General features: G+C 48.7%; 1 protein-coding gene across 2 annotated transcripts in view; it reads left to right on the top strand.

The window, feature by feature from the left end:
- The window catches only part of LOC147125125 (rho GTPase-activating protein 6-like), a 341140-nt gene that overhangs the window by 258875 nt on the left and 57477 nt on the right, over nt 1-24788 (top strand). For both annotated transcript variants that reach the window (XM_085997712.1, XM_085997721.1), the window contains 2 exons: nt 1603-1859; nt 20360-20555. In XM_085997712.1, the coding sequence (XP_085853838.1) occupies nt 1603-1859; nt 20360-20555 (453 nt within the window). The remainder of the gene's footprint in view (nt 1-1602; nt 1860-20359; nt 20556-24788) is intronic.

Here is a 24788-nt window from a genome sequence, read left to right as displayed (position 1 = left end):
CCCACTAGGTCGGACAAGATGGCATCCAAGATGGCCGCTCCCACGGCGCGCACACGGCGGTGGCGGTTTTGCCTGCGGGGTTCCCTCTGCACACCTTCCCAAAGTGCCCCTTCTTACTGCACTTAAAGCAGGTGGTGCCTTTCGCCGGGCACAGGTTCCTGGTGTGCTTCGGCTGCCCGCAGAAGTAGCATTTGGGGCCCCGATGCGTCGCGGCGGTCGTAGGGCTTCTGGGGGGAGAGCAGGGTCCCGACGGTGTTGGGCTACCGGGCTGGGAAACAGAGGCGGCGTGGGCCGCGCGGCCTGCCGAGTAGGAGTCAGAGTTCTTCTGAGCCACATCCAACGATCGCGCTGTGTCCACAGCCTGTGTCAGATCTAGGCCTGTTTTCTCTAGCAGTCTCTGCCGGATATAATTAGAGCTAAGGCCTGCGATAAAGGCATCCCGAATCAGCTCGTCTGTGTATACCGTGGCTTTCACGTCTTTGCATTTGCAGTCTTTGCCAAGCACTTTTAGGGTGACTAGAAAGTCCTCTAGCGACTCTCCGGGTCGCTGTGTGCAGGTAGCAAGCAGGTGCCTGGCGTACACTTCGTTGGTAGGCCGCTGATAGTGGGCCTTTAGGATGTTGCAGGCATCCAGGTAGCTGGCGGCGTCTTGTATGAGTGGAAAAACCCGGTGGCTTACCCGATTCTGTAGGATCCCGAGTTTCACATCTCCGGTGGCTGTAGAGGCTGTGACGGCTTCGGAGTTGGCCATAAAGAATTCCAAGCACTGGAACCAGTGTCCAAACCGTGCCAATGCATCCGAAGCATGCGGGTCCAAATCCAAGCGTTCCGGTTTCAAAAGTTGATTCATTGTTAAAAGTTTGCTAATAAAATTGACGTGCCTCAATAACTTCAAGACTCGAAGTTAGCAGAATAAAACAAGGCTTTTATTAGCAAAGAAAAGATGCCGGTGGCTGCACTTAGCTTCACCTGGCGTGCTGCTGTTCTACTGCAGGACAAGCCTGGACTTGTCTTAAGTAGGGCCAGGTATGGGCGGAGCCGACACACAAAGTGGGCGGTGCCCTATACACAATACAAGGTACAAACACCGGAGCAGGCAATACAATATATACAGTTAACTACAGAGTCTGATGAATGACATATTTCATCACAGGCGTGTGACTTGGAGGGGAATTTGGAAGCGGTGGCTCTTTTGATAATTTATTGTAAATCACGCCATACCAGATGAAAATTGCTAAAAACTAAACTTCTGGTGTTCAGTTTACATTTAAAATATTAAAGACCGAGAGCCTGCTTACAAAAAATAATAGACACACAGGCTTTGGGGATGAAAAGGAGGCATGGGGATGGGCAGACCTGGGAAATTGGAAAGAAAATTTTATTTTGAAGATAACAATCCTTTAAACAGACAACAGTAAGTAAATAACAAGTTTGAAAACCTTGTTTTAAAGCTTGCTATGGTCTAATTGGAAACCATCCAAAGAAAGAGCCAACAATGGACCTCCCATCGTCAGAATTCTCATCAGCTGAAAGTGGAAATATGTAAATTTTATGTTAAGATTTAAGACATCTAACCCATGTATCATTCCTTTCCTTTTGTAGAGTTGCATCCTCTAGGATTTGGGATTCCTTTACCGCAAGTCATCCTCAATGACTGTGCACGTAAGAAGAAGCAAGATGCAGTGAAGGAAAGCCGGAGAGACTGCCTAGACCTGGAGCCAACAGTATTGAGATTTCGGGCCAAGAAACAGCATAAGCATCCATATGACAGTGATGCATTCCGGCAGTCAGCATCAGAAATAGTAAATGAACCCCTCTCCCCGACCTTTCTGGATAATGTGTCTAGAGGCCACAGACGGGTATGTTATTTTTCCAATGTGATAAGCCAATGTGGACATGATAACAAATATCCATATGCTAATGAGTGGTAAATATGCCAAGAAATAGTGTAACAGCCTTGCATAAAACCTGATGCTTGGGCCTTCTTATTAGAAGGCTTGAATTTTTGTTTAAGAATGTTATTAACTCAAGGCTATCTGGTATCAGCATGTTGCATTACTGAAAGGTAGGACATAAGTTTCCCATGATGATGGATTCTGATCTCTAAGGGTCGGGAAGGGAGAATAAGCAACATACACAGGTGAACCACATTGCACGAATTTTCTTGTAGAGTGAAACTCCCTTTCAAAAGTGTTTTCTCCACTCTTCATTGTTTGGTATCTTCACACCACCATGTACCATCTTCAACCAAGAGGTTCCAACGATAAACTACATCCAGGTTTCTAACAATGAAAGAAGTGGCTAGGAGGTGCAGAAAATTAGTTGCGACGACTCCTCCTTCTGTTGGGAAGCCCCTGAGCTCCTTTGTGTCTTCATCACAGAAGCATCTGTGGTCTGAGCCCATAATTTAATCCTTCTTTGAGAGGCTTTTGCCATTTTGCCACATTTTCAGCATGTTCCATGTCATTCGACAAACACGCTGATTGTGTCGGGTATAGCAACTAGCTGAATAGTTGACAGCTGCTCCTGCAGCATAAAAGCTAACCTGCAACATCAGTTCATTTTCAGATGACAGAACTTTCTGTTTTGAAGATTTGGAACACATTTTGCAGGTGTATTGAGGTTGTAAGTGTTTATTCTGAGATCCATATGCACGGTCACCTCCTTGGAATACTCTCTCCCCACATTGACTGAGCACTTATAACATCTCTTCCTCAACTGACATATATACCAGCAGAATGGGAACCATTTACTTAACATCCAGCTGGTGTGTAACCACAGGAAGAACATTATGCATGTTTGCGCCAAGTTCCCTGGCAGTTGCCATGACTCGTTCATAATGCAGCAGTCTGTGGTGTATGTGCCTTTAAGAGCAATTATGGTGTATGTGCCTTTAAGAGCCCCAGGTGTGCGTAATGCCGGTAATTGCCACTTGGGCTATATAAGCCTGTGTATTGTGTATATCCTTTAGAAACCCCCCCCCAGACTTGCTTAGTAAATACCTATGAACCAACTCCTGTCTTCAGTGTCGTTATCTACACACGGACACTACACAGTCCACTGTGCCTCAGCTGTTTAATCCGCCAACCCAACTTTCCGCTGGCTACTTGGCGACAAGGGCTATCCCCTGAAGACGTGGTTAATGACACCGATGAGGAGACCATCAAACGAAGCTGAGGAGCGTTACAATGTGAGCCACCTTTCCACCAGAAGCATCACAGAACAAATCATAGGCTTGCTCAAAATGCAATTCAGATGCCTTGACAGAGTACGCACCAGCCAGGGTGTCCAGAATCATTGTGGTCTGCTGTGCCCTGCACAACATCGCACTGCAGCATGGCTTACCGCTGCCTGAAGAACAATTGGCACAGCGCACAGCCTCCTGCTCAGCGGAGGAAGAGGAGCAGGGGGAGGGGGAGGAGGAGAAGAGCTGAGTGAGGCTGCAGATGAGGAAGACCTTGCGGAGGCAGCTGTCCCAGTGCCACCATCACGCGAGCACATTGCTGGCCATGAGGCAAGGAATGGACTAATCCATGCCAGATTCGCGTTACTTACACACCAAACACATGTGACTGGCACATGGAAATGAGGGTTTGCACAACCTTCATTACACACCATACAGCATCTGTACAATAAACTGTGCATTCCTGTCACTCTCCCCACCATCACTGCAGATGAAAGGCACCCTGACCCCTCACTATGTCACTTCCATTTCTGAGCACACATAGGCCAACTCTTTGATTCTTTGACATCGCATTTCAAGGTGAAGGTAAGAGTGATGTTATACTCACTTTTGCTGAGCATAGCAGATCATTGAGCCTTTTTCTGTACTGAACCCAGGTGCGTGAGCACAAAGACCTGGTGCTAACCTCCTCAGCAATTTGCAGCCAGGCTGCCTTTGTGTGCTGAGGAGGCTTCCTCCGTCCATTGGAGGGGAATAGAACCTCCCTGTGCCCTCTTACTCCCTCCATAAGAGCATGGAGGGAGTCATCATCAAAGCGGGGAGAAGCCTTTGTTCTTGGAGCAGTCATCTTGCAAAGACTAGCACTCAGGAGCATCAGAAAGTTACTAAAACACAAAGGCCTAGAAATTTGGTTGGTAGCGCCAGCGATTAGCGCCTAAAGAGCCCGAGAATTGGGGCATTTCCCAATTTTCGGGTGGGCGCAGTGAATATAGCGCCACCTCCCATATTGAGTATCCTTTTAGCGCCGGCACTAACTCTTTGCACGCGCCCGTGGGCGCAGGCAGATCATGACGTCATTTCAGTGTGCAACGCCTTTTTGGCGCCCCGGACCAGATATTTGGTGGCGCCCGCAACCTTTCCGCCTGGCGCTATTAGTGACAGTTGGATGGAGCATTCCCAGGCCCTTCTCGGACTCGGGGGGCGCTATTTAAAGGGGATGGCACTAGTATAAAAGCTGCAGCCATTTGGGCTGGCCATTCTGATCATTGCTGGAGAGAGTTGCTGACCTTCTGTTGGACAGTAATTTTCTCATTGAGCCTTTGGAGGCACTGGCACTGGCACTGGCAGTTTGAGGGCCCGGCTCCCGAGCTGGTGATGCAGCATCTGAAAGCAGGGAGGTGGAAGAGTGGCTTTAGCAAAAGGACAGCTTGGCAGCAAGGGATGCCAGATTGCGGCAAGGCTATGACATGGGTCCACAGTGAGAAAGCATGCTGGCGGGGGGAACAAGTGGAAGGAGACAGTTGTAAAAGGTGAGAACCTTACCATCGCTGTCGACAATGGGGTCGGCAGCTGCAGTGGTTACAGGACCACTCAGACGTCCTCCAAGAATCTGGTGGACTCTCTCCTCGAGATCCGTGAGAGTGACCACTTGTGGAGGTCCTCCACCGGTGCGAAGCTGGTCTTTGCCAATCCTCGCCAGCTTGGACTGCAGGGGAAAGGAGGGGAAGTTATGTTACCTGATGCCCTGAGTGATCATCTCATGCCCCCCATGGTGGAAGAGCCCTTACATGATGCCCTGAGTGATCATCTCATGCCCCCCATGGTGCAAGAGCCCTTACATGACGCCTTGAGTCAAATGTGCATGTGTGTGTCCAGAAAGGGCCATGGGTGCTTGCTGGCAGATGGCCAATGGGGCACAGGCCACCCTGTAGCCATAAAGTCAGGTGTAAATGAAGGGATGCAGAAGTTTGCAGAAACAACACTCACCCTCACGACCCGAGTGAGGTCGTTGAATTTATTTCTACATTGGACAGGGCTCCTGGTCACCATGCTGCTGGAGTTGATCCTCTGGCATACATCCCTCCAAGCTCGTCGGTAGTCCTTATGATTCGGCCTCCTGCCATTGTCTGGGTAGAGAACATCTCGCCGGCGCTCCACTGCGGCCACCAATTGCTCCAGAGCCTCATTGGTGAAGCGCTCTGTTCTCTGTCTCACCTTCTCCATCTGGTCCAAGTTTTTAGCGCTAGAGAAGGGCCTGCGCCGATTCTGAGGCCTGCAAGGCGAAGAGTGTGGATGCTGAAGCTGACTGACCCACCCCTTTAAGAGCTGGCCGGCGCCTGGAAGTCTCGTGGTCATCGGTAATTGAAAGCACTTGCGCTGCGCCCATCCGCTCCGATATTGGGTTGCGCCGGAAGTTTAGCGCCTTAGGAGTCCTGTGTAACGCCTGAATTCGTGCCTCAATCACCTTTAGGGGCGATGCAACCCAATATCGCGCCAGGTGGTGATAAGTTGCGTCTGGCTATAAACTTTGCGCTGCGCCAATTCTAACGCCCCAAGCGGGGCTATACCCAATTTCTAGGCCAAAGGCTTTATGGGCCCCTTAAATGCAGCTGAATCGAAGACGGCAGCAGACCCGAACCCACTGATTGGGCTGGGTAACGCCCAATCTAATAAGCCCAATCTAATGAAAATGATCACATTGCGGTTGGAACCGGCAGCAGGACCAGAACCCGCCAAACGACGAACTGGATGTGAACCCGCCTCCGCTGGGAAAATCCAGCCCTCTGTGATATAACATGCTATGGCTTCAACGAGCTGTGCCATTACCGCAGGCACTATTGTACAACCCTAATTAAAGTGGTATTGGCAGCAGGCAGCCAAATGACTGTGTTTGACACTGGGCCAGGGAAAGGATGTGAATATAAAGAGATTAAAGAATTTTTAAAAAAAATCAACATTGCAGGAAGAATGTGAAATGGTGAGGGTAACATGCCAATGAAGTGATAAATATGCCTGGTTAATGCAAGGCATAAAACATACAATATCAGGTAAACAGGTCAATCATGCTCTCCCATCCCTCACCCTTTGAATTTCCTTGAAATAACTTACAACACAGTTGTGCTTTTTTAAAAAAAGGTTTTGCATCCACCAATGCCCACTAGAGGGAGATACACAGGAATTTCCTGGGTCTGCTCATTTGCATTCTCATCGATGCAGGCATCAGTGTAACACTGGTGTAAAACTGCAAACTTCTGTGCAGCCTTTAAAAAGACAGTTCAGCCTGCATGTTTCAGCAGACTGGGGGATCAACAGGTAAGAGAGGGATAGTTCTTTTACTTCACTCTCTAATAACTTCACTGCATGACTTATTACACTTGTACAGAATTATGACCATTCAAGCACCATCTCTAGGGCATGGCACCAAACCAAAGAAGAGCACCCAACTTCACTTATTCAGACCTCAGAGGACATTGAAGGCAGGACGAACAGACTCCTAGCTGTCAAGCAGCAAGCTGGCATGAGACAAGGGCCACCTCAGTCCCATGAGCACTTCCATAGAGCATGAGCAGCCAATCAGGCCCCATTTGTAACCTCACACACCCAGCAGAAACAAGGCGGGCGAGTGGTTAAATTCAGTCTTATTGCCCCATTCCCGCTCGAAACATGCTGACCGCCATTTTGACTTTGCAGCCTACTAAGGTCAGAAACGCACCCGCCGGAAAAAGGCGTGTGAATCATGAGTACATTCAAAAAGGGGCCCGATGACACCATATCGACCCCGACGTGATTTTAACTGGGTGGACCAGAATGCCCCTGCTGAGTATAAGCCATTGGCTTCACAGACTGACATGACTGGAAGTTGCATTTAAAGGGGCACTCAGCTGCAGCCATTTGGGTCAGTCGGATCTGTGTGCATTGTGCAGTCCTGAGTTGCCATTTTGCTTCTTTCTGATTTTTTCCCCTTTACCAACCCTCATTAAGCACTCACTGCTTAGCATGGGTGCTGTTTTTGCTTCACTTCTTTGGATGAGCAGTTGGAGGAAGAGGAGCAGCAGCGTGAAAAACCAGGACAGCTAACAGCTGGGCCTGTTAGACAGCAGCAGGTGACGGGGTGTTGCTCGTAAAAGGCCTTACTCAGCACACGTGGTCTATAGGTCGACTTGCTTTCTTGGATATTTCGGAGGAGCAATGCAGGAGGAGGCTGCGCTTCACCAGGCAGGCTGTTACTGACCGATGCAGCCTGATGCAGTAGAACCTGCCGTCAGCTGCACCACAGGGCCATGATTGCCAGTGGCTATCAAAGTCATAACTGCCCTTAAATTTTTTGCTCCTTCCAGGCTGCTACAGGGAAAATCAGGCACATTTCCCAGTCTGCAGTGCACAGCTGCATCAAACGACACAACGCTGGGTGGGCGTGTGTGCTGTGAGGAGGACGCAGAGAAACTCCAGTATGATTTGGACAGATACGATAGCAAAATACTGCAGATGTTGGAAATCCGAAATAACAACAGAAAATGCTGGAAAAACTCAGCAAGTCAGGCAACATCCGTGGAGAGAAATTTGAGTTGACGTTTCGGGTTTGACCCTTCTTCAAAACTGGAGAGAAAAGGAACTAGATCGAAGGCAGGGCTGCGATCGGACAAAAGAATAAAAGAACCAAAAGAAGTAAAAGAGATTAGAAGCTAGACGAGATGGTAATAGGCTGTGATTAGGTGTAAAGTGTACTGGCAGGGTAAAAGATAGCTGCCAGGTGTGAGAGAGAAACAAAAGGAAAGGGGGGGGGGAAGGAAAGGAGTGGAAAAATATAAGTGAAAATGAAATAGGGGCCGAGGTTATGATCTGAAATTGTTGAACTCAATATTGAGACCGGAAGGCTGCAGAGTGCCTAATCGGAAGATGAGGTGCTGTTCCTCGAGTTTACGTTGAGCTTCCGTGGAACAGTACAAGAGGCCAAGGACGGTGAGGTCCGAGTGGGAATGGAGCGGTGAATTGAAATGACAGGCGACCGGAAGCTCGGGGTCACCCTTACGGACTGAACGGAGGTGTTCCGCAAAGCGGTCACCCAATCTGCGTTTGGTCTCCCCAATGTAGAGGAGACCGCATTGTGAGCAGCGAATACAGTATACTAGATTGCGAGAAGTACAAGTAAATCGCTGTTTCACCTGGAAGGGGTGTTTGGGGCCCTGGACAGTGGGGAGGGGGGAGGTATAGGGGCAGGTGTTACATCTCCTCCGCTTGCACGGGAAGGTGCCAGGCGAAGGGGAAGGGCTGTTTGGGGTGATAGAGGAGTGGACTAGGGTGTCTCGGAGAGAGCGGTCCCTGCGGAATGCTGAAAGGGGAGGGGAGGGGAAGATACGTTTGGTGGTGGGATCACTTTGGAGGTAGCGGAAATGCCGGAGGATGATCCGTTGAATGTGGAGGCTGGTGGGGTGAAAGGTGAGGACAAGGGGAACCCTATCGTGGTTCCGGGAGGGAGGGGCAGGGGTGAGGGCAGAGGTGCGGGAGATAGAACTGACACGGTCGAGGGCGGTGTCAACCACGGTAGAGGGGAATCCTCGGTTGCGGAAAAAGGAAGACATGTCTGAAGCACTGGTGTGGAAGGTGGCATCGTCGGAGCAGATACGGCGGAGGCGGAGAAACTGGGAGAATGGAATAGAGTCCTTACAGGAAGCGGGGTGGGAGGAAGTGTAGTCCAGGTAGCTGTGGGAGTCAGTGGGCTTGTAGTAAATATTGGTCGATAACCTATCCCCAGAGATGGAGACGGAGAAGTCGAGGAAGGGAAGGGAAGAGTCAGAGATGGACCATGTGAAGGTGAGGGAAGGGTGGAAATTGGAGGCAAAGTGAATGAAATTGTCAAGTTCGGGGCGAGAGCAGGAAACGGCACCGATACAGTCATCAATGTATCGGAAAAAGAGGTGAGGGAGGGGACCCGAGTAGGACTGGAACAAAGATTGTTCCACATAGCCCACGAAAAGGCAGGCATAGCTAGGACCCATGCGGGTACCCATGGCAACACCTTTGATTTGGAGGAAATGAGTGGAGTTAAAGGAGAAGTTGTTCAATGTGAGAACAAGTTCAGCCAAGCGGAGGAGGGTGGTGGTGGATGGGGACTGGACGAGCCTCTGTTCAAGGAAGAAGCGGAGTGCCCTCAGGCCATCCGGGTGGGGGATGGAGGTGTAGAGGGATTGTACGTCCATGGTGAAAAGGAAGCGGTTGGGGCCAGGAAACTGGAAACTGTTAAAGTGGCGGAGGGCGTCCGAAGAGTCGCGGATGTAGGTGGGAAGAGACTGGACAAGGGGAGAAAAGATAGAGTCAAGATAGGAAGAGATAAGTTCCGTGGGGCAAGAACAGGCTGAAACGATGGGTCTACCAGGGCAGTCCTGTTTGTGGATCTTGGGAAGGAGGTAGAAGCGGGCTGTGCGGGGTTGGGGAACTATGAGGTTGGTGGCAGCGGGGGGAAGATCTCCAGAGGAGATGAGGTCAGTGACAGTCTTGGAAACGGTGGTTTGATGTTCGGTAGTGGGGTCATGGTCCAGGTGGAGGTAGGAGCAGGTGTCGGAGAGTTGGCGTTCAGCTTCCGCTAGGTAGAGGTCAGTACGCCAAACAACAACAGCACCACCCTTGTCAGCGGGTTTAATGACAATGTCAGGGTTGGATCTAAGAGAATGGAGTGCTGCAAGTTCAGAGGGAGGTAGGTTGGAGTGAGTGAGGGGAGCAGAGAAATGGAGACGGCCGATGTCACGGCGGCAGTTAGCGATGAAAAGATCTAGAGAGGGTAAGAGGCCAGGGGGAGGGGTCCAGGTAGAATGGGAATTCTGCAAGCGGGAGAAAGAGTCAGTTGTGCGGGGGGAGGACTCCTGGCCAAAGAAGTGGGCACGGAGACGAAGGCGGCGGAAAAAGAGCTCAGCATCGTGCCGAGCTCGAAATTCATTGAGGTGGGGGCGTAAGGGGATGAAGCTCAGGCCTTTGCTGAGGACTGATCGTTCAGGGTCAGAGAGTGGAAGGTCAGAGGGGATAGTGAACACACGGCAGGGGGTGAGATTGGGAGAAGGGGGGTCAGAGGAAAGTGAAGGGGAAGAAGGTTCCGGAGGGGCGTTGGTGTCCAAGAGTTGATGAAGCTTGCGATCCTTGACATCGGAAAGGAAGAAGAAAAGTTTTTTGTTGAAGCGTCGGATGAGTCGAAGGATGAAATGGAACTGAGGACCCGGACAGCTTTGAGATAGAGTGCGCCGGTGTTGCTGAAGAGAGAAGTCGAGTGTGTTCATGTGGCGCCGCATGGCGTTGAGCGTGGATCTCAGGATGCGGCGAGAGCAGTAGTTCGAGGAACGATGAATATCTTGGAGATATTTGTAATCCTGGGTGGATCCGAAGCACGAAGGGTGGAAGTTTAGTTGGAATCCACGTGGAGTAAGTCGGAACCGGAGACAGTTGCTGAGGAAAATGATGTGGCTGTGAAACCGAGTCTTGGCAGATACCTGATCAAACACGAGAAGGGAAACTGAAAGTAATGAAGATGAACAAGGTTGAAGAGCCAAACGGAGATCCCGTCGCAGAGAAGAGCAGAACTTCTTCAAGGTAGGCATTCCTAGAAGAGGTGTGGCAGTGAACCAAACACTAGTACGATAGCAAAATACTGCAGATGTTGGAAATCCGAAATAACAACAGAAAATGCTGGAAAAACTCAGCAAGTCAGGCAACATCCGTGGAGAGAAATTTGAGTTGACGTTTCGGGTTTGACCCTTCTTCAAAACTGGAGAGAAAAGGAACTAGATCGAAGGCAGGGCTGCGATCGGACAAAAGAATAAAAGAACCAAAAGAAGTAAAAGAGATTAGAAGCTAGACGAGATGGTAATAGGCTGTGATTAGGTGTAAAGTGTACTGGCAGGGTAAAAGATAGCTGCCAGGTGTGAGAGAGAAACAAAAGGAAAGGGGGGGGGGAAGGAAAGGAGTGGAAAAATATAAGTGAAAATGAAATAGGGGCCGAGGTTATGATCTGAAATTGTTGAACTCAATATTGAGACCGGAAGGCTGCAGAGTGCCTAATCGGAAGATGAGGTGCTGTTCCTCGAGTTTACGTTGAGCTTCCGTGGAACAGTACAAGAGGCCAAGGACGGTGAGGTCCGAGTGGGAATGGAGCGGTGAATTGAAATGACAGGCGACCGGAAGCTCGGGGTCACCCTTACGGACTGAACGGAGGTGTTCCGCAAAGCGGTCACCCAATCTGCGTTTGGTCTCCCCAATGTAGAGGAGACCGCATTGTGAGCAGCGAATACAGTATACTAGATTGCGAGAAGTACAAGTAAATCGCTGTTTCACCTGGAAGGGGTGTTTGGGGCCCTGGACAGTGGGGAGGGGGGAGGTATAGGGGCAGGTGTTACATCTCCTCCGCTTGCACGGGAAGGTGCCAGGCGAAGGGGAAGGGCTGTTTGGGGTGATAGAGGAGTGGACTAGGGTGTCTCGGAGAGAGCGGTCCCTGCGGAATGCTGAAAGGGGAGGGGAGGGGAAGATACGTTTGGTGGTGGGATCACTTTGGAGGTAGCGGAAATGCCGGAGGATGATCCGTTGAATGTGGAGGCTGGTGGGGTGAAAGGTGAGGACAAGGGGAACCCTATCGTGGTTCCGGGAGGGAGGGGCAGGGGTGAGGGCAGAGGTGCGGGAGATAGAACTGACACGGTCGAGGGCGGTGTCAACCACGGTAGAGGGGAATCCTCGGTTGCGGAAAAAGGAAGACATGTCTGAAGCACTGGTGTGGAAGGTGGCATCGTCGGAGCAGATACGGCGGAGGCGGAGAAACTGGGAGAATGGAATAGAGTCCTTACAGGAAGCGGGGTGGGAGGAAGTGTAGTCCAGGTAGCTGTGGGAGTCAGTGGGCTTGTAGTAAATATTGGTCGATAACCTATCCCCAGAGATGGAGACGGAGAAGTCGAGGAAGGGAAGGGAAGAGTCAGAGATGGACCATGTGAAGGTGAGGGAAGGGTGGAAATTGGAGGCAAAGTGAATGAAATTGTCAAGTTCGGGGCGAGAGCAGGAAACGGCACCGATACAGTCATCAATGTATCGGAAAAAGAGGTGAGGGAGGGGACCCGAGTAGGACTGGAACAAAGATTGTTCCACATAGCCCACGAAAAGGCAGGCATAGCTAGGACCCATGCGGGTACCCATGGCAACACCTTTGATTTGGAGGAAATGAGTGGAGTTAAAGGAGAAGTTGTTCAATGTGAGAACAAGTTCAGCCAAGCGGAGGAGGGTGGTGGTGGATGGGGACTGGACGAGCCTCTGTTCAAGGAAGAAGCGGAGTGCCCTCAGGCCATCCGGGTGGGGGATGGAGGTGTAGAGGGATTGTACGTCCATGGTGAAAAGGAAGCGGTTGGGGCCAGGAAACTGGAAACTGTTAAAGTGGCGGAGGGCGTCCGAAGAGTCGCGGATGTAGGTGGGAAGAGACTGGACAAGGGGAGAAAAGATAGAGTCAAGATAGGAAGAGATAAGTTCCGTGGGGCAAGAACAGGCTGAAACGATGGGTCTACCAGGGCAGTCCTGTTTGTGGATCTTGGGAAGGAGGTAGAAGCGGGCTGTGCGGGGTTGGGGAACTATGAGGTTGGTGGCAGCGGGGGGAAGATCTCCAGAGGAGATGAGGTCAGTGACAGTCTTGGAAACGGTGGTTTGATGTTCGGTAGTGGGGTCATGGTCCAGGTGGAGGTAGGAGCAGGTGTCGGAGAGTTGGCGTTCAGCTTCCGCTAGGTAGAGGTCAGTACGCCAAACAACAACAGCACCACCCTTGTCAGCGGGTTTAATGACAATGTCAGGGTTGGATCTAAGAGAATGGAGTGCTGCAAGTTCAGAGGGAGGTAGGTTGGAGTGAGTGAGGGGAGCAGAGAAATGGAGACGGCCGATGTCACGGCGGCAGTTAGCGATGAAAAGATCTAGAGAGGGTAAGAGGCCAGGGGGAGGGGTCCAGGTAGAATGGGAATTCTGCAAGCGGGAGAAAGGGTCAGTTGTGCGGGGGGAGGACTCCTGGCCAAAGAAGTGGGCACGGAGACGAAGGCGGCGGAAAAAGAGCTCAGCATCGTGCCGAGCTCGAAATTCATTGAGGTGGGGGCGTAAGGGGATGAAGCTCAGGCCTTTGCTGAGGACTGATCGTTCAGGGTCAGAGAGTGGAAGGTCAGAGGGGATAGTGAACACACGGCAGGGGGTGAGATTGGGAGAAGGGGGGTCAGAGGAAAGTGAAGGGGAAGAAGGTTCCGGAGGGGCGTTGGTGTCCAAGAGTTGATGAAGCTTGCGATCCTTGACATCGGAAAGGAAGAAGAAAAGTTTTTTGTTGAAGCGTCGGATGAGTCGAAGGATGAAATGGAACTGAGGACCCGGACAGCTTTGAGATAGAGTGCGCCGGTGTTGCTGAAGAGAGAAGTCGAGTGTGTTCATGTGGCGCCGCATGGCGTTGAGCGTGGATCTCAGGATGCGGCGAGAGCAGTAGTTCGAGGAACGATGGGTGATTGGGTGATGGGTGGTTGGGTGATTGGGCAGAAACATGGCAGATGCAGTATAATGTGGATAAATGCGAGGTTATCCACTTTGGTGGCAAAAAACAGGAAGGCAGATTATTATCTGAACGGCAATAGATTGGGAAAAGGGGAAGTGCAACGAGACCTGGGTGTCCCTGTGCACCAGTCGCTGAAAGTAAGCATGCAGGTGCAGCAGGTGGTTAAGAAGGCAAATGGTATGTTGGCCTTCGTAGCAAGAGGATTCGAGTACAGGAGCAAGGATGTCTTGCTGCAGTTGTACAGGGCCTTGGTGAGACCACACCTTGAGTATTGTGTGCAGTTTTGGTCACCTTATCTGAGGAAAGATGTTCTTGCCATGGAGGGATTGCAGCGAAGATTCACCAGACTGATACCTGGGATGGCAGGAAGAGAGATTGGGTCGATTGGGCTTATATTCGCTAGAGTTTAGAAGAATGAGAGGGGATCTCATTGAAACTTATAAAATTCTAACAGGACTAGACAGACTAGATGCAGGAAGGATGTTCCCGATGGCAGGGGAGTCCAGAACCAGGGGTCACCGTTTAAGGATAAGGGGTAAGCCATTTAGGACAGAGATGAGGAGGAATTTCTTCACCCAGAGAGTGGTGAACCTGTGGAATTCTCTACCACAGAAGGCAGTTGAGGCCAATTCATTAAATATATTCAAGAAGGAGTTAGATATATTTCTTAAGGCTAAAGGGATCAAGGGATATGGGGAGAAAGTAGGGACAGGGTACTGAATTTGGATGATCAGCCATGATCTCATTAAATGGCGGAGCAGGCTCGAGGGGCCAAATGGCCTACTCCTGCTCCTATCTTCTATGTTTCTAAACAGAGCACCAATGCCCTCCTTGCCAGAGAAACCAGTGCATTACTTTGTGATGGTTGCCAACAGCCAGAATGAGAGCGCTCTGGGATTTGCAGCAGTGGCCGGCTTCCCTCGTGTATATTGTACAGTAGTTTGCTGCATTCTGCACAGCATGGTAATGCAAAGGGGGATTGAAGTTGAAGAGGCACAGCAACAGGAAGAGGCTTCATCAGAGGAGGAAGAATTGGATGAAGGCGAGGGAGAACTACAAGAAGGAGGGCCAGCAAAACAGTTTTGCTACAATTTATATAAATCACTTTGTGGCTTATACATTGCTGATGTGAGAAATGGAAATGCAGTAAGATGAAGCGCAGTTTTGTTTAGGGAAAGCATTAGGAGCTTTACTTTGTAAATGATGTGATCTGTAGCCAAACTGTTTAATGCTGAAGCTGTATACCAAAAGCAGAAAATTGCTGCATTAAACATCACTGACACCCTTAAATTGGTGAGCAAATGTCTTTCTATATCTCTTAAGGATTTCTCAGCCGAGAATATTGTTTAAAAAATAAAATATAAAACAAGATATACATGACCTTGTCACAAAAATCTGTTAATTAGCCTGTGGTAGATCGTCTACTCCATTAAGGCTGAGATTCTGAGAACAGAGGAAACAGAAACACAGTAATTCTTTAGGTTGACTATATTTGGCTAGGCATAATCATTAATCAGTTAACATCTTGCAAAGTATTATACTCAACTTCCTGTTACAATAACAGTTTTGTTGTCAGCTTTCATTCGTCCTTCTTCAACTCTCTGTCGGCTGTGGCTCAGTTCTTCTCTCCAGTCCATCTTTGACTGGATGTTCCTTTTCTAGAGTCGTTGTTTTCATTTGTGGTTTCCTCCTAGCTGTGGTCATTCTGTTCCATCTGTCAGCTCCATCTAGCTGGTTCCTGTTGTTCCACAAGCCCAGACAAGACCTTGACAAGTCCAGACATGATCTTGGTGACCTCAAGGCAGTATAGCGCTTTATACCTTTAATAATTCTTCTTAATCATTATTGTTATTTGCTCCCCAGCGTCCACTGCCCGCCTCGATTGTTTGCTGCTCCAATGAGTGCTCAGAGCTTTCCCTTCGAGCATTCACTGCTGCCCCAGTGGTTATTGGCCCTTGCCACTATCTGAGTGCACACTGGTTTGAATGCCCCCTCACTAGCCCCAGGCCCACAAGTGCTGTGTTCTCTAAAACCCTGTGTGCACATTAGCCCTAGGCCCATTCCCTGACTGTTCATGGGCTTACAGCTCCCAACTCTTCTCAGTCCTCCTGATCCCTTCCTGATTGTTCTCTTGCACCAGAAGTCCTCATAGGCTGTCAGACCCATACCTCACCGAGTTCTCACCTCCATTTTATCCTGAGGATTCCCCGGTCCTACCCCAAGCTCCAGGTCACCCACACCCTCCCAGCCACAGCACGTGATGCATTTTCTGGCTAAATAAAAATATTTGTTTCAAATAGTCCTGGTGGCAGTAGATGTGACTTAAGACATGGGTTATCAGTTATAGAGAGCCCCAACTCCACTTATACTATCAGTGGTGCAATAAGGATTTCCACAATGTGTGTAGCAGGGACTGTTGGTAGACCTTACAAGCGCCTTATAGATATCTTTAATTGGTGATAATGAATTAATTTAAATTAATTAAAGGGAAGGTCATGCCAGGAGAGCCCAGCCCCGTGATATGCTCCTCTTGTTCTATGTGGGAATTCAGGGACACTGCCGGTGCCCCTGATGACCACGTGTGCCGGAGATGCATCCAGCTGCAGCTACTAGCAGACCGCATTGAGGCGCTGGAGCTGCGGGTGGATGGGTTGTTGAGCATTCACGATGCTGAGAGGGTCGTGGATAACACGTTTAGTGAGTTGGTCACACCGCAGGGTAGGGCTGCACAGGAAGAAAGGAAATGGGTGACCACCAGGCGGAGCAATAGAAGCAGGCAGGTAGTGCAGGAGACCCCTGTGACCATTCCCCTCTCAAACAGGTATACCGCTTTGGATACTGTTGAGGGGGATGACTCACCAGGGGAAGGCAGCAGCAGCCAACTTCCTGGCACTGGGGGTGCTCCTGCTGCCCAGGAAGGAAGGAAAAAGAGTGGGAGAGCAATAGTGGTAGGGGATTCTATAGAAAGGGGAACAGATAGGCGTTTCTGCGGCCGTAGACGTGAATCCAGGATGGTTTGTTGCCTCCCTGGTGCCAGGGTCAAGGATGTCACTGAGCGGCTGCAGGGCATTCTGGAGGGGGAGGGTGAACAGCCAGAGGTCGTGGTCCACATTGGTACCAACGACATAGGTAAAAAGAGGGATGAGGTCCTGCAGCAAGAATTTAGGGAGCTAGGTAGAAGATTAAACAGCAGGACCTCAAAGGTTGTAATCTCTGGATTACTCCCGGTGCCACGTGCTAGTGAGTATAGGAATAGGAAGATAGAACAGATGAATGCGTGGCTAAAGGGATGGTGCAGGAGGGAGGGCTTTAGTTTCCTGGATCACTGGGTCTGCTTCTGGGAAAGGTGGGATTTGTACAAGTCGGATGGTTTACACCTGAACCAGAGGGGGACCAATATCCTTGCGGGGAGGTTTGCTAGCACTGCTGGGGGGGGTTAAACTAACTTGGCAGGGGGATGGGATACAGAGTGGAACTAGAGTAGGGGGTGATTTACAGCCAAATACGGAGGAAAAAACAAGTCAGCTGGGAAGGCAGAGCAAATATGTGAAGGCAAAAGGGAATATGGCAAGGCTGGAAGGCATTTATTTTAATGCAAGGAGTCTTGCAAATAAGGTGGATGAACTGAAGTTGTTGTTGAACACATGGGAGTACGATATTGTTGCTATCACGGAGACATGGTTGAGGGAGGGTCAGGACTGGCAGCTCAATATTCCGGGGTATAGAATCTTCAGGCGAGACAGAGGGGGGTGTAAAAGGGGAGGGGGTGTTGCAATATTAATTAAGGAATCAATTACTGCTGTAAGGAGGGATGATATATTAGCGGGTTCCTCTAATGAGGCCATATGGGTAGAACTTAAAAACAAAAAGGGGGCAAGCACTTTGCTGGGAGTGTACTATAGGCCCCCAAACAGTCAGGGGGAGATAGAGGAACAGATATGTAGGCAAATCTCAGAGAAGTGCGAAAATAATAGGGTAATAATAGTGGGGGATTTCAACTTCCCCAATATTAATTGGGATAGTCAGAGTGTGAAAGGCTTAGAGGGTGCAGAATTCTTAAAGTGCATCCAGGAGAGCTTTTTGAGCCAACATGTAGAAAGTCCTACAAGAGAGGGGGCGGTACTGGACCTAATTCTAGGGAATGTAGCCGGGCAAGTGGTGGAAGTGACAGTAGGAGAGCATTTTGGCGACAGTGACCATAATTCGGTGAGATTTAAGGTGGTCATGGAAAAAGACAAAGACGGCCCGGAAATAAGGGTTCTAAATTGTGGAAATGCCGATTTTAATATGATAAGGCAGGATCTGGCCAAAGTGGACTGGGAGCAGCTACTTATAGGAAAATCCACATCAAAGCAGTGGGAGACTTTAAGAAGGGAAATAGAGAGAGTACAACGCCAACATGTTCCTGTAAAGGTCAAGGGTGGGACCAACAAGCAAAGGGAACCTTGGATGACAAGGGATATACAAAAATGCATTAGGAAAAAAAGGGGGGCTTTTGGCAGTTACAAAAGACTAAAGACGGAGGAAGCCCTAGAGGAGTATAAAAAGTGCAGGGGCATATTAAAAAAGAAATTAGGAGGGCAAGGAGGGGCCATGAAATAACACTGGCGAGCAAAATAAAGGAAAATCCTAAGATGTTTTATAAGTATATTAAGGGCAAGAGGATAACCAGGGAAAGGGTAGGGCCCATTAGGGACCAAAGTGGCAATCTGTGTGTAGAGCCAGATGATGTAGGCGGGGTTTTAAATGAATTTTTTGCATCTGTGTTCACTATGGAGAAAGACGATGTAGACATAGAAATCGGGCAAGGGGACTGTGACATACTTGAACATATTAGCATCGAGAGGAAGGAGGTACTAGCGGTTTTAGCAGGCCAAAAAGTGGATAAATCCCCAGGCCCGGACGAGATGTATCCCAGGCTGTTGTGTGAGGCAAAGGAGGAGATTGCAGGGGCTCTGACACAAATTTTCAGAACCTCTCTGGCCACAGGGGATGTACCAGAGGACTGGAGAACAGCTAACGTAGTACCATTATTCAAGAAGGGTAGCAGGGATAAACCAGGGAATTACAGGCCAGTGAGCCTAACATCTGTGGTAGGGAAATTATTGGAAAAAATTCTGAGGGACAAAATTAGTCTCCACTTAGAGAGGCAAGGATTAATCGGGGATAGTCAGCATGGCTTTGTCAAGGGTAAATCATGTCTGACCAATCTGATTGAATTTTTCGAGGGGGTGACTAGGTGTGTGGATGAGGGAAATGCTGTGGATGTGGTTTACATGGATTTCAGTAAAGCTTTTGACAAAGTCCCGCATAGGAGACTGGTCAAGAAGGTAAGAGCCCATGGGATCCAGGGTGCCTTGGCACGTTGGATCCTAAACTGGCTGAGTGGCAGGAGGCAGAGGGTGATGGTCGAAGGTTGCTTTTGTGACTGGAAGCCTGTGTCCAGTGGGGTACCTCAGGGATCGGTGCTGGGACCCTTGCTGTTTGTGATCTACATAAATGATTTGGATGAGAATGTAAAAGGTATGATCAGTAAGTTCGCAGATGACATGAAAATTGGTGGGGTGGTAAATTGCGAGGAGGAAAGCCTCAGGCTACAGGACGATATAAACGGGTTGGTCAGATGGGCGGAAAAGTGGCAAATGGAATTTAACCCTGAAAAGTGCGAGGTGATGCATTTTGGACGGACAAATAAGGCAAGGGAATACACAATGAGTGGTAGGACCCTAGGAAGTACAGAGGGTCAGAGGGACCTTGGTGTACATGTACATAGATCCCTGAAGGCAGCGGAACAGGTAGATAAGGTGGTTAAAAAGGCATATGGGATACTTGCCTTCATTAGCCGAGGCATAGAATATAAGAGCAGGGAGGTTATGATGGAGCTGTACAAAACGCTGGTGAGGCCACAGCTGGAGTACTGTGTGCAGTTCTGGTCGCCTCACTATAGGAAGGATGTGATTGCTTTGGAGAGGGTGCAGAGAAGATTCACCAGGATGTTACCTGGGATGGAGCGCCTCAGCTATGAAGAAAGACTAAACAGGCTGGGGTTGTTTTCCTTGGAGCAAAGAAGGCTGAGGGGGGACCTGATTGAGGTGTACAAAATGATGAGGGGCATAGATAGGGTAGATAAAGAGGAACTTTTCCCCTTAGTAGGGGGGTCAACAACAAGGGGGCATAGATTCAAGGTAAGGGGCAGGAGGTTTAGAGGGGATTTGAGGAGGAACTTTTTCACCCAGAGGGTGGTTGGAATCTGGAACTCACTGCCTGAAAGGGTGGTAGAGGCAGGAACCCTCATAACATTCAAGAAGCATTTGGATGAGCACTTGAAATGCCATTGCATACAAGGCTATGGACCAAATGCTGGAAAATGGGATTAGACTGGACAGGGATTGATGGTCGGCGCAGACACGATGGGCTGAAGGGCCTCTTTCTGTGCTGTATAACTCTATGACTCTATGACTCTATGACAATCCTCCCCCATGGCTATTTTCTTTATAGCAAATAGTCTGGATTTCATTGGGAGTTTGTTGCCTGGCCACAGTAAGCTAGCCATATTCTAGACTAATACGTCGTCACGTATCTGCTGTCTTCAGTCACTCTGTTTGAATGTGTAATGAATTCTGTGAACTTTTCTTTAGGGTGCAGTGTCTGTCGACTCCATCACCGACCTGGATGACAATCAGTCACGATTGCTGGAAGCCCTGCAGCTCTCTCTACCAGTGGAACTGGAAAGAAAAAATGTAACAAAGACCAAAAAGAAGCTCAGCCTGAACCCCATCTACCGGCAGGTCCCCAGAATAGTGCAGCAGTGCTGTCAGCACATCGAAACGTATGGTAAGCAGCAGTAAACAGCAGCGCTTCTATTTAGGTGAATCAGCAAATATTCAGATTTGTGCTAACTGAAATATTCCAATTCCATTTTGATTACCTGGCATTTCAAACCTTTTGGGGAATCAGATTCCACAATTCTATCTCTTTTTCTCTGAAAATGGGAAAAACAGTGGCCTTGCAAATAATTTATTAAGGATTTAAAAACATCTGAGGTGAAATTCCTCTTTTAATGAAAAATAGGATAATGGCAATTTTTCTCTGTAATTATTGGTGTGCTAACAAAATTGCATACTCAGAAATCAGACCACTAATAGCTGCACATTAAAGCTGATGGAGGAATATGACTCACAACATTGACGTCCCGAGAAAAGATAGAATTGTAAAAAAAGGATAAGCATTGAAGAGGATTAAAAACAAATGATAAATGCATTCTTTGAAAGTCCTTATCACAGTTTCCCATATCTTCCCCCAATTTTGTGCCATCAGCAAAATTCCCTCAATTCCCAAGTCTAGAGCATTTTATATGTATATAAGTAAATAGTAGCACCTTAACATCTGTGGGATGCTCATCACACCATTCCAATCTGAGAAATTTCCCTTTCCCCTACACTCTACATTCTGTTGTCCAAAAACCTTTCTATCAATGTGGCAGTAATTCCACAATTATCTTTGCCATGTTTCTTACATGGCACTTCATCAAATGCTTTTTGAAAGTCCATATAAATCACAGCCACTACATTTCCTTTATTTCAGCTACTTCTTCAAAGAATTTTACAACATTGGTCAATCATTAGCTGGCCTTTAGAAATCTGTGCCAACCTGCCCTGGTTAGCTCATATTTCTCCATTTGTTTACTAATTTGATCCCGTACTATAGACTCTAGTCATTTACCAATAACTGAAGTAAATCTAACTAATCTAAAGGGTTAAAATTCCAATTTGCCCACTCCTGACATGTACCAGGAGTAGGTACATCAGAATTGTTGCCCTGTAATTTCCTGGTTTATTCCTATCTCCTTTTTTGAAGCAGGTCATCACATTACCCACCCTCCAATCCTATGGCCCATTTTCCTTCCCTCAGAATTTGGCAACATTTTAGTCAGAAACTTGGATTCTCTGATGTAAACCACCAGATCCCGATGATTTGTCGAGCTTAAATTTGAGTAATTTTACTATCATTTCTCTTTGAATACTAACCCCACGGAGTGTTCTACTGGTAGCTCTACAATCCCAATATCTAGCTTCTCTTTGAAAATTGACTATCTTCTTACTACCGTCATGTTTCAGGATTTTTGATCATTTTGTTTCTTCACAGAAAGTATTTGGGAATAGGCTATGATTAAGTGTTACAAAAGCAAAAGGCTGCTGGCACTGAAGATGTATATTATGGCCAGACAAACTAGTTTGTGGAATGCCACAAATCGCTGTCTGTTTCAAATTGATAAAATAAGCTTCAATTGTCTCATCCTAGGCACATTAAGCCAGGTTATCACTTATTCATTTTGAGAATAAAGAAAAAAAGAATAGCATGAGATGTTCTTTTTAAACCCTCAAGACACCTCAAGAATGGGGGACAGGTAGCCAATTTAATCACAGGCCTACCGGTGAATTATTGATTGGGAAAGTAGTTAGAAGTCAGCCTCATACTGGCAGGTACACAGAGAAAAGGGATATTAAGACACAGATAGTCAGCTAGGTCTGGGGAGGTAACCTGGCCTAATAAGGAGAAACTCACTCTTCTCAAGCCCAGAACTGGTCAGGATCAAAAGACTGATCAGGAAAAGTTTAGTCAGCCTAATAACAGGGATCATGTAGCATTTAAAAAATTATTTTTCTTGTTCCCAAGGACAGTTCTACAGTTATTTGAATCAAGTTGAAACTTGTCTGTAAAATATGGTAACTTAACAATTCGCATCTGGCCTAATCTCACTAAATGTTTCGGTCTGTCGTTAAAAAGATTGGAGAAGTGCATGTGAAGGCACATATAAGAGACAGAGTAGGAAAAATTGGGTCGCGCCCCATTTGGGGCGCTAACTTCGCCAGGACGCTACTTTTAGTGCCCTGAAAAAGTTAGCACCCCCGCGCCTGAAATTCACCGGTAGTGCCCCCAAGGAGGAGGCAGGGCGCTACTGCTAGCACCCCGCCTCCCTCTTGGGGCGCTGCGAGTGAATATTGCAGCGCTATGTGCCGCAGCGCCATGCCCTGCGGCACGTCGCGCCGTGGAACTGCAGGCCTTCCTCCCCTTATTAAAGGGGAGGGGCCTTGCGCAGCACGACCCAGGGCCCAGCTGGGCCACAAGGGATCGGAGTGCCGGCAAAAGAGCCCGGCACTCAAGAGAAGTGCCGGGCTCACGAAGCGCAGCCGGCATTCCACGGGGGGGCTGCAGAGGAGGCCAAGGACGGCAGAGGGGGCAGGTGCTGGCAGGCGGCCAGCAACAAAAATGGATGCCCAGCACTTCCCCTTTAATTTGCGCCATCCCGGCCGCAGGTAAGCCCCCCGACCCCATCGGACATAGCGTCCGGCGGTAAGTCATGGGGCGCTACCGAAGATCGCGGCCAGGGTGCGAACGGGGCGCTGCGCACGGCGATGATGTCTAACGATTACCGCCATTGCTAACAAAAGGTGCAAATCAACCGAATTTTTAGGCCACAATATCTATCTCAGATCACAGGGGGCTACTATTGTTACAACCCTGGGTTATGCTATTGTATAATTAGAAATCCGGCAGTTGGGGCAGGTTCCCGAATGTAAGACGCTCTGACAACTTACTGAAGTGACCAGCACCACTGCAAACACGAAAGAAAGATTTTTTATTGCCTTCCATGCTTTTTGCTAATTTTTCCTCATACGCCTTCTCAGTTTTTCTAATTTCCTTTTTTGTGGTTTTTCTATATTCTTTATATTTGCTGTGTCTTTCATATTTATTATCTGTCCTGTGAGCACAAATTTTGACCTAGCCTCCCTGTTCACCCGTGGGACCCAGCCTTTGATTCATTCCCTTCTTTCTTACTGAAATGTACTTGATTTGTAGCTATTCCATTTCCCGTTTACATATTTTCCATTGTTACTTAATGGTTCCATTTGACAATTTTTCCTTCCATTTAATCTGGCCAAGGTACCTTTTTGTCTCACTATGATTTGTTTTTTTCGAGCAATGTACCCTTGTCCTAAAAATTGTTTCTGTTTTTCTTTTTCTGTTCCTGTGCTAAATTTTGGTTACTATTTTCCAATTAATTTTGCAAATATTCTCCTCCCTGTAGGCTGCCTATTTGCTCTGCTTCGTTACCCAGAACCAGGTCAAGTACTGCTTTGTTTGTTGTTGGAGTAGAAAATATTGACTGAGAAAACAGTCTTGAACATGCAGCAATAAACATGTTCCCTAGCCTAGTCTATTTTTGGATAATTAAAATGTTCAACACTTATGACTCTATTGTTAATCCTTGCCTCTTTAATTTATCTACAGATTTCATCTTCAATTTCCTCTCCGCTGTTTGGTGGTCTCTCACGAGTATAACTGATCCTTTTTTTATTCTGCAGCTTAATTGAAAGTGATTCTGTTTGGATCACTTCTCTATTATCTCCTGATCATCTAGTGCTATGATATTATCTTTAATGCCACAACCCTTCCTCCCTCTTTTCCTTCCCTAGCCTTGCTGAAAGTTTTGCACCCAGGAATAATTAATTGCAAATCCTGACCCAGTTATATTCATGTTTCAGTTATTGCTACAGGTAGACTATCCTTTATCCGAAAACCTCGGGACCAGCCGTGTTTCGGTTTTCGGAGAATTTCGGATTTCGGAAGGTGGGTCGGCAGGGGTCCGCGGGGGGGTCGGCGGGGGGTCGTGCGCACGACTTACGCTGACGCGCAGCGTAAGTCGTGCGCACGACCCCCCGCCAACCCCCCCGCGGACCCCCGCGGACCCCCGCCGGCCCCGACCCCCGCCGACCCCCCCACCGACCCCCCCGCGGACCCCCGCCGGCCCCGACCCCCGCCGACCCCCCCGCGGACCCCCACCGGCCCCGACCCCCCCGCCGGCCCCGGCGGGGGGGTCGGCGGGGGTCGGGGCCGGCGGGGGTCCGCGGGGGGGTCCGCTGGGGGTCGTGCGCACGACTTACGCTGGACTTACGCTGACCGAAAAAAACTTCGGTTTTTAGAGGGTTTCGGTTTTCGGAAGTCCGGATAAAGGGTAGTCTACCTGTATTATGTCATGATTCTTGGGCCGAATTCACTTGGCCG

Source organism: Somniosus microcephalus, chromosome 1, assembly GCF_052327205.1.
Source record: "Somniosus microcephalus isolate GS21.2 chromosome 1, FLI_Smic_1.0, whole genome shotgun sequence".
Taxonomy (NCBI): Eukaryota; Metazoa; Chordata; class Chondrichthyes; order Squaliformes; family Somniosidae; genus Somniosus; species Somniosus microcephalus.
Note: the sequence above shows the minus strand (reverse complement) of the source record. Positions and strands in the feature narration are given on the sequence as shown.